A 9,700-nucleotide genomic window follows, 5' to 3' on the forward strand; every position below is an offset into this window, starting at 1 on the left:
GTTCTCTGCTGCCCTCAGATTTGCTCAGATTAACAGGAGCTGGCCTCACAATGCAGCTTTGTTGGAGAAACAGATTAACACATCAAGTGACCGGAGGTGTAGGAGGCCCTCGCTCGCTTTTTCTTTCCTGCTTTGCTTTCTCCAACATTATCCCTGAACGCTGCCACCGCACATCTTGAACCGCAGAGAGCATGATGGCCATTTTCGTTTTCTTTAAGTAGGTCTGCGCATATCACCTCTCTCACAACCTTGAAATCTGAATCGCATCACATTTCAAGGTGTCTTTTTCCAATCAGATTAAATGAGGACCACAAATCAACCCATCTGAGCTGCTTGGTTTACCGCTCTGTCCTTTCAGATCTGTCACCACACTGGTCTTAAGGGGCTGATCGCCGAACCTGAGCTCAGACGAAGCACGGAGGACAACACCACGCTGGTTTCCTTCATGTCAGGCCACAGTCAGCCAGCACGTTGGCCAACAAGCAGCAGCAGCGATGACAGTGACGTACTCCCGCCGAGTTGCTGATGCAGGTTTGGGGACCTTTTTTCACCTTCTCCTGCGATGGAAGGGCAGCATCTACAAACTGCTCTACAGGGAGCTTATCATCTTCACTCTGCTCTACTACTTCTTCAGTGTTGTTTACAGGTAGGAAAGTCACATTACAGCAGCACGAGTTTTGCTCTCATAATGACATTTTTCTGTTTTTAAGAGAGAGTTAACTGTTTTGGTCCCAAAACTGGGAATTATGAGTCATCTTTTAGGCCTCAGTTGGATTAGGAACATAATTAACTTTAAATGTAATTTTACTTTAAAGCTTCAAAAAAAAAAAAAAAAAACTAGCACTCATAAATTAATTAGACTACCACTCCAGTGTAAGGTTTATGCCCCTTATGCTCTATATTTAACAGTATTGGTAATAACTAAAATCAGTTTCTGTAATGGTTTATGGCTCTTTAAACAAAGTGATATTTGTATTGCTAAAATATGATTGTTGTTGTTAAGCAGAAAGAAAAATATTGTAAAGCACATTATTATTATTAACTTACATTCCTGAACAAAGAGTTTAGATTTAGTGGTCAGATGTTGTGTTTTCTTGTTTTTATCACAGATGGTGTAATAAATGTATTCATCACTGTACATGCTTTCCTCTCCTTTTTATTGTGCCATTCAGTGTTATCTACAAAAATGAAAATTCACAAACATCTCAAAAGTTCATTCTTATTATGAGTAGATGGTTGCGTGTCTGTTTATGAGTAGCACCCTACTACATAACGGCATCTGTGACCCCTTTTACAGCTCTTAAAATAGCTTTAAGTGTTCTGCGAGATGTATTTCACAAGGCAGGTATTAACAAAAGTAACAACCCTTCTGACTTTGGCAAGTAAAAGAGTCACTTTGCTGTTTTAACAGAGCTCGCGTCAGTGCTTTTGATATTTCCCTCACCAGGTTTGTGTTAAACGATGATCAGAAGAGGCTGTTTGAAAAGTTGTCGATATACTGCGACCGGTATGCAGAGCTCATCCCTGTGTCATTTGTGTTGGGTGAGTTGTGGCTCACTAACCCTAACCCTTTTAAGTCAGGAGGGCATCACTGAAAGTTTCACTTCATTTATCTTAACCAGGTTTCTATGTGACTTTGGTCGTGTCCCGTTGGTGGGGACAGTTTGAGAATGTACCCTGGCCAGACCGTTTGGCAGCATTAGTCGGCGGTCACGTTCGAGGAGCTGACGAAACATCCCGGCTGACCCGCAGGACACTTATGAGGTACGCCAACCTCTCTGGTGTGCTCATCTACCGCTCCGTCAGCACAGCAGTCTACAAGAGGTTTCCAACCATGGAGCATTTGGTGCAGGCAGGTGCGTCGTTTGCTGTTATTGGTCTTGCCTCTTTAAAACATAGCATGCTGTGCAGAAGCTGCACAGCATTCAGACCCAATGTCTTCTTCTCATGTGGCTGAACTGATGAGAAGATTATGAGGCGAGCTCTGGCTGTTCACCAGGACTATGCGTGCAGGAACACGCACCTTTTGGCTGCTTTCATCAACACGTTGTGTTTTTCCATCTCAGGTTTGATGACATCAGAAGAGCTGAGGCACTTGGAGGATTTGCCCTCCCCTCATAATAAGTTCTGGGTGCCCTGCATGTGGTTTGTCAGCCTGGCTCTGAGAGCACGGACTGAGGGTCGCATCAACAACGACGTGGCGCTCACTGCTCTCCTCACTGTAGGTGCCCGTGTGCAAACCAAAGCCTCACAGCCTGCAAATATTTTCTGGTTTTGCATGACTTTTACTGTTTTCTGTTTAGGAGTTGAATAGCTTACGGGCGAAGTGTATGAAGCTGTACGGCTATGACTGGATCAGCCTGCCTCTTGTCTATACTCAGGTTTTTGTTTATATTGCATTCAGCACTGAAACCAAAAAGTAGCCGATAGCAGTAATATTAGGTACTAAAAATATAATGGTTTTCATCATTCATTTCAATTCATTCATCATTTCAATCATCATATACCTTAAATCGTTAACCCTCCCTAATCCAGATGCATTTGATCGGCAATAAAAGCCATAACTCAAGATAAACTGTTTCTCTAGGATGGTGTAAAACAATCCTAATTAAAGGCATATAATCAGTTAATGCTCTGACTTTTTTTTTTTTTAATTAGGTGGCAACAGTTGCAGTCTACAGCTTCTTCCTAGCGTGTCTGATCGGTCGTCAGTTCTTGGATCCAACTCAGGGATACCCTGGTCATGAAATGGATTTCTACCTCCCTATTTTTACCCTGTTGCAGTTTTTCTTCTATGTTGGATGGCTGAAGGTGAGGGACCACTGATTGATCATGTCTGTGGTTCTTAAAGTTGAGGCCTGCAGCCACAAAAAGAAAGGAATTCGCTACTGGACAGTTCATCCCATTGAGCACTAAAGATGTGCAGAACAAGACTTGGAAAACATTTTTCTTTAATTGAACAGATGAAACATCCCCAACTTTGACAAAAACAGCTGGTCAACAAATGAAATAACCACTTGTGTTGAAAAAATAAATATAAACAAGAACTAAAAAGGAGGATTACTAACATCTGAACTCTGGATTATGCTGATTGCTGACTTTGACTTGTTAATTTGTCCACTGAGTTTCATTGAGGTAGTGTGTTTGTTTTGGTCTCAGGTGGCTGAACAACTCATAAATCCATTCGGTGAAGATGATGATGACTTTGAAACCAACTGGCTTGTGGACCGCAATTTGCAGGTGTGAATCTAAACCAAACTATTTGCTAACTGATCCTAGACAGCGAGTGTATTGTTTGAGTCAATGTGGTTTTCACTGTGTCCCAGGTCTCATTGTTATCTGTGGATGAGATGTACGATAGCCTGCCTCTGGTTGAGAGGGATATGTACTGGAATGAGTCTGAACCTCAGCCGCCCTACACTACTGCCAGCGCGCTGAACACCGCAAACCCTCCTTCATGGGCTCAGCGCTGGATATCAGGTTTAATGATTTTTTTCTTTCTTTCTTTCTTTTTCTTTCTTCTTAATAAACTTGCTGAACATATGTCAAACCTTCTGTTTGGTCTTCAGTGTTCCTAAGGAGGAGATGGAGTTCCAGTCCAATCTGGAGCAGATCAAAGAAAATGAGGAAGCCAACTACTCCACTCCTCTGCTTGGAGGGCTTGGTCGTCTTCTCGGTGTCCACTCCCCAAACTTCCCTCGCTCCTCCCGGGTGTCACTTCTCCGCCGTCGCCCTGGAGCTCCACTAAGCCGCTTTCCCCTTTACTTGCACACAGAGGCACCTTTGACTCAAGGTCAAGCCTGCCAGGAGGGAGATCCTGACTACGCCTTTTCCACCACACCCTTGTACGAAAGACCAGGTTTCTATAGCTGCCCACAAACCCCAATTCACTGCATTCCTCCTGCGGTGCCCCGTCCTCGACCTGCTAGGAGAACCCAAAATGACTTGGATCACAGCTGCAGTTCTCTAGCCCCTCCAACTGTGGGCTCCCAGATGCTGCCTCCCGACACCCCTAACCACATCCCCCCTCCGCCATCCTCTGCTTTCCCCTGGCTGAGTGAGGATGGGGATACGCAGAGTGCACCTACCTTCTCCTTCCCCGACCCTCCACCTGAACTATGCCCGATATCTAAACTCAGACTGGGACACGGCCTGCTATCTCGCCGCCCTCCCCCTCCTCGCCTCACCCTGGACACCCTACCATCTGCTGACATTCAGCCTGGACCAGCAAGTGGCCGGGCTGCGGGAGGCGGAGGAGAAAGGGTGTTCTCGTTCACTCCGCCCTCTCGCACAACGGCAGCAAATCCCGGTAATCCCAACAGCAGCTCTAGCAGCATTAATGTAACAAGCACCAACAGCGCAGGCACGACGGGAAGTCTTTGCAACGGCACAGGTCACGGTAATTTTAGTAACCACGGGAACTTCAGCGGCAACATGAGGGCAAGCAACGGGGGCACCAACGGTGGGTTGAGCAATAACATGAACACAGTTTCCACTTCAGCGCCATCGCAGCAAGAAACCAATCAGCAAAACTCGCCCAACGATTCAGGAATCTCACTTGCCGAAGGAGACCTGCTGGGCGTTCTGGTGGATGGTGGGGTGAACAAGGCAGCAGGAGGGAGGGAGCAGGACTAAGAAAAGAAGGTGTGACTCACTGTTTTTTTTTTTAAGCACATGTGCCAAATATCTCATAAAAACAGGCACTGGACTGTATCAGCTGGAGCCACTAAAAATTATTTACTTTCCAATGAACTCTCAAAGAAGAATTAACCTACTTGTAATATTTTTTAAAAAAGGACCTTATGAGATTTGACCCTCAGTGCATTATGGAAAAATACTTTCCAGTTTCATCAGTGGCAGCCAAAATGTGTATATTCTTCATCTGTGGTAGTCTTTGCATCAGTGTCTTTATTAATAAATATTATATATTATTCTTCTTTTGACACTATTAAAGTTTTTTTCCAAATAAAATGAAAAACTTTAATTTATTTGTACATTACAACTTTATTGTTTTATTTTACAAGCATACTGAATCTACAATTTGACTTAACATCTGCAGAAGGAAGCAATCAGTCCAAATAAAATACAATGAGAAAACATTTTCACAGGTCTCACTGCTTATGCATGTTAATGTTTATTTAACTGTCAAAAATAAAACAAGCTGAAAGATTTTATGAGACATTAAAAAAATGACATAAATGTACAATGTTATTCATAATTATGGATGGTAGAGCTAGCTTGTCTGCTCCAATGGACCTGGCATGTTAAAAAATGGTGTATATTTGAGAGATAGGGAATTGTATTCTCAGCTGTGAACTATCAGTGTTCTGTTTCAAGTATGCTTCCTTCAGGATTTGATAAATGGGCAAATGGCTTTTTCCACCATTAAAAGTGCATTTAGCTGCAATTTCAGCTTTCTGAGCTATCTCATCGCACTGCCCTACATCATGCTCTTGAGGTGGCTCGTCTGTTTAAGTCAGATGTAGTGGCAGTGGAGTTTCATTGATTGGACAAAGCAGAAGGCGTCTCACAGTGAGATACAGAGCTCAGTTTTCGGAGAACTAGAGTTGTGCTAGTAACCAAAGGTTTCTTAAAATAAAGACAAATGGAAAACAACACACACACACACACACACACACACACACACGCTATAAAATAATAAATATAATTAAATTAACCAGTGTTTTAGTATTGTTACATATTGTAACAAGAATATATTGGAGTGGTCTATAAACATGGTTCTTGGCTTTTATGTGTGGATGGTGGTTAAACTATGAGAAATATTCTGTGAAAAAAAGAAAAAGAATAAAATAACTGAATAGGCCAGAAAAACCTTATTGCGAATAATACCGTGGTAGCTTTATCAGTACACAGAAGCCTGGGGCTTCAGCTGGACAAAATACCTCAGCCTGAGTGTGTCATTTTTGGGAGGTGTAGCTTAATGCCAACATGGTGCCACACTACCTGAAGAGGAGCTTGAAAAGCCAAAAAATGCACCAAGATGGTTGGACTTAAGTGCTAAATAAGAGCTAATGAAGTGATGACACACATGGTAGGTCCAACTCTGTCCAAAGTGCCTTTACCTTACTTTACAGTCACAAAATTGTAAACACCACCGGTATAACAGATAACAAAGCAGAATTTCTCTTTGCTTTTTAAATTCTCAAACAAAAAAGGTTGATTAACAATTTTTCAACGCATGTAATTTAAATTATTGCAGCCTAAAACGTTTCAGTGCCACGGTCCAATCTTCCTAAACCTGACATGTAAGGAAACCTGAATGCATAACTAGCATGATTTAAAGGCCTGCTTAGTCTTTTTTTTTTTTTTTTTTTTTTACACACTGCACGTAGTGTGAGGTGAGGGTTACACAACTCCAGTCTGCGTTACAGCCTCTGCTAACAGCTAATGAACACAAATAAAGCAGCATTCTTTAATAACATATGCAGTATATACTGTATTTGGCAGACATGCAGCAGAATTACCCATGATCACATGTGCCTCAATTTAACTGCCCTCTTCAGCCATGGTGTGTTTGTCAAAGAGGTACTCAGCCATGCCGCTCTGAGGTGCTCCCATCCGGCGTAGGTTTGAGGTCCAGTCGGCGAGCTGTTTGATGGATTTTACCTGCTCGTCCAGAAAATGTGTTTCTATGAAGTCGCACATCTGCGGGGGACGGAAAAAGACAATATGCTGCATCTTACTAGATAGTCATATCCGAACAGCGGAGACTGTACATCCTCCATGCCTGCTTCTTACATGAGGGTCGTTGTGTTCAGTGGCCATTTTCTGCAGGTCCAGCAGGGATTGGTTTACATTTTTCTCCAGCTGCAGGGCACACTCCAAGGCCTCCACGCCACTCCCCCACTCATCTCTATCCGGTTTCTAACGCATTAATATTTCAAGAAGATTCAGTACCGATCAGATTCATGTAAAATTATTCATATTAAAGCAACCTGAAGCACTGCAGTCCATCCATTTTTATTATTAAAAAACATTGTAAAGCCTTGATTAATAAAAAGACTGTTTTGTTTTTTGTTTTTTAATATAAAAAGACATGAATTTGGCTTTTTTTTTTTAACTCATTAGTGAAAATATCCTTACATACCCTGATGTCTTGCAGAAATATTTTGCCTCCCCGCTTGTTCTGGAAGGTCATCAGCTTCTCTGCATGCACAACCTCTTCTTTGGACTGATTGTGAAAAAACTTTGCAAAATTTGGCAGGCATTTATCATCCCTTTCAAAATAGTATGCCTAAAAGTCAGGAGAGTAAACAAAAATAAACAAACAAAAAGATTAAAACACTCTTTTTAATGCCTTTGAAATAACACAGGGCTGTGATACATGACACCACTGACTCAGAAACATTTCTTACCATAGAGAGATAAACATAAGAGGCATACAGCTCCAAATTTATCTGTCTATTAATGGCAGCCTCGCAGTCATGGTGGAAGTTTTGACGGATCTGAGAAGTCATTTCTGGAAAGATCATAACAATAAATGCTGATCAAATGTAAGGCTGTTCATAACTGGAGAAGCAGATTATTCAGGCAGTTAATTGCAGTATGTTGCATTTTAAAAAAGTATCTAGCCATCAATACTGAGACACTGAGAATTTACACTTCACGTGTTTGTTTGCCTGCATCAAACTAAACACATCTACTTTTAAAACATCTGAAAAATGTCCCTACATATAAATAATCGAGTGGACACTACAACGTCATCTGTATTCACATTAATCCAGACAAATGACCTTGGGACTAAAAAAGGCAAACACCAGAGCAGCTGTTGGTCAAAGTTAATAGTAAAGTAGCAGACAACTTCTGTCTTAAATTTGCACCTAGTTAATACAGAATCCGTGTTTCGTGACACTGAACTTGTGATAAGACGAGACACAAACATTGTTTACCAGCACACGCAAAGAAACCACAGCGTTCAAGCCTGCAGCTACTACCAAATAACGGGCTACCACCCGCGTTGTTTTATTTGTTGTTCTTGTTGGCCGTGGTGTACCTGCGTATACTAAGCATTACGGTAAGTGCTGCTTTTAACATAAAAGCTGCCTCTCGGTGTCTCCCGCACAATAACAGTCTGGTGTTGAATTGAAATATTAAAACTCTTAATCGATCTCGTTACACGCAAGTCACTAAGTTTGAAGGGAGTATATATATATTCCAATTCCCCAGAAGCGCTTTTATCGTTAAGATATTTCTTACACTACCGTAATGCTTAGTATAAATACATGAAAAACAACGCTGGTTGCTTGCGTGACCCAAGCGGAGGCTGGCTTAACAGCTATGAGGAACGTTAGGTTATGGCAGTGGCATGAATAAGGCCAACTTGGTGGCTAAATTATATCAAAATTTAAGCTTCGTGCACCTTGCAGGCATCGAAGCCCACGCTAACTGAACAACAGTTGCGTTGCCAAATACATTCAGCGCAGCTAATCGCTGCTAGCAACCAAATCTTAGTCAGCTGATCTCACAAACAACAGGACAGGTTGCACATTTAAACCCAGCTGCGGAGGAAGCGGTTATATAAACCAACCTTCTTCGACGATTTCACACGTTTCGCTAAACTTATCGCTGATAGTTGCGCTTGCTTGCGACAATAAATTTCCAACTAAGGACTTAACTCGCCGTTTTGCCGACGCGCAAACGCACTTACGTGACTGCAACGCTGTTGACGTTAGCCGTTAAAGGTGCGGAATGGACACGTTAAAATTAAAAGCTTTTGTGGCTATGTGGACAGCAAACAAACCAGTGTGCCAGCGGCTGCATTAGTCTGAAATAATGTTTAATCATTGTGCATTGTTTTTTTTATGTTTAAATTAAAGACTGACACATTCCCCAAAAATTAAACACTGAAGATTCAAACTATGAAAATATTCATAACAAAAACAAGTAAATCTTGTAGATCGTGGGACCTGTCTTGTCTTTCATGCATTGCGTATTCCGTAGACCAAAGGTAAAACACACTACAATGGAAACTGGTACATATTTAATGCCGCCTTTTAATTTCGATTTCTTTTATTATGCTGTCTGACAGTAGAGATGTCAGTCTAATTTTACAGAATCTCCCCGCTCTCTCTCAGGATAAAAACATTTATTTACAGTTCATCCTTGTAATGTTAATATAAGAAAAAGAAATGCAATTGCAACAGGACATGTTTTTTCTACGCGATGAAGAAAATTGCTTCTGTAGTAAATAAATGAAATCTGTCAGCATGACTCTTTAGGCATAAATTCTAAGAAATAAACATTTAAAAGCATTCAAGCTTATAGCTACTGTTCTTTATCAGGAGCTACAAAGACAAAGTCCAAAATGTAGGCCTTCCTTTACATTTACCAAAGCTGTCCAGTGGGTCCAATACTGGGCTCAAGACCTGTCTGACACCAATTTTAGGGATCAGTAAACTTTATAATAATAAATGCAGAGAATTCTCAGTTGTAGCCTGAAACTAAACGAAATTAAAAACCCAGATTTTAAACCAATTACAGAGTCTATAACTGAGAGGCTGCATGTGTGATCTAGATCGATGTAACTTAAGTCAAGCTAAATCTTACTTTAGTGAAATAATAATAATAATAATAATAATAATAATAATGGATTGGATTTATATAGCGCTTTTCAAGGCACCCAAAGCGCTTTACAATGCCACTATTCATTCACTCTCGCATTCACACACTGGTGGAGGCA

General features: G+C 41.4%; 2 protein-coding genes across 4 annotated transcripts; one reads left to right on the top strand and one right to left on the bottom strand.

The window, feature by feature from the left end:
* Positions 1–153: 153 nt before the first annotated feature.
* Positions 154–4,971, top strand: best1 (bestrophin 1). Its single transcript, XM_014339863.2, is given in 11 exon segments — positions 154–217; positions 359–646; positions 1,448–1,542; positions 1,623–1,856; positions 2,067–2,221; positions 2,304–2,381; positions 2,659–2,811; positions 3,160–3,240; positions 3,327–3,431; positions 3,434–3,480; positions 3,570–4,971. Coding segments are annotated over 10 exon segments (2,166 nt in total). The 5' UTR covers positions 154–217; positions 359–494; the 3' UTR covers positions 4,636–4,971.
* Positions 4,972–4,984: 13 nt separating this feature from the next.
* Positions 4,985–8,766, bottom strand: fth1b (ferritin, heavy polypeptide 1b). Of its 3 annotated transcripts, none has more exons than XM_005941661.3 (5): positions 8,669–8,766; positions 7,377–7,480; positions 7,109–7,255; positions 6,760–6,885; positions 4,985–6,666 (listed from the first exon to the last, which is right to left on the bottom strand). In XM_005941661.3, the coding sequence occupies exons 2-5, from the start codon at positions 7,476–7,478 to the stop codon at positions 6,508–6,510; spliced, it is 534 nt and encodes a 177-aa protein (XP_005941723.1). In that variant the 5' UTR covers positions 7,479–7,480; positions 8,669–8,766; the 3' UTR covers positions 4,985–6,507. The 3 variants fall into 3 exon arrangements, with proteins under 3 accessions (XP_005941723.1, XP_005941722.1, XP_014195348.1); XM_005941660.3 differs by lacking the exon at positions 8,669–8,766 and adding an exon at positions 8,549–8,664; XM_014339862.2 differs by lacking the exon at positions 8,669–8,766 and adding an exon at positions 7,911–8,509.
* Positions 8,767–9,700: the final 934 nt, after the last annotated feature.

This window comes from Haplochromis burtoni, unplaced genomic scaffold (genome assembly GCF_018398535.1).
Source record: "Haplochromis burtoni strain Fernald_Lab_line unplaced genomic scaffold, NCSU_Asbu1 Contig_324, whole genome shotgun sequence".
Lineage (NCBI taxonomy): Eukaryota > Metazoa > Chordata > Actinopteri > Cichliformes > Cichlidae > Haplochromis > Haplochromis burtoni.

Bases quoted from the DNA above. Each gene is read 5' to 3' on its own strand.
- fth1b (XM_005941661.3), bottom strand. From the start codon at position 7,478: ATGACTTCTCAGATCCGTCAAAACTTCCACCATGACTGCGAGGCTGCC. The intron at 7,256-7,376 runs GTAAGAAATGTT...CCTGACTTTTAG, and splicing joins CTTATGTTTATCTCTCTATG to GCATACTATTTTGAAAGGGA. The intron at 6,667-6,759 runs GTAAGAAGCAGG...CGTCCCCCGCAG, and splicing joins CTGAACACAACGACCCTCAT to ATGTGCGACTTCATAGAAAC.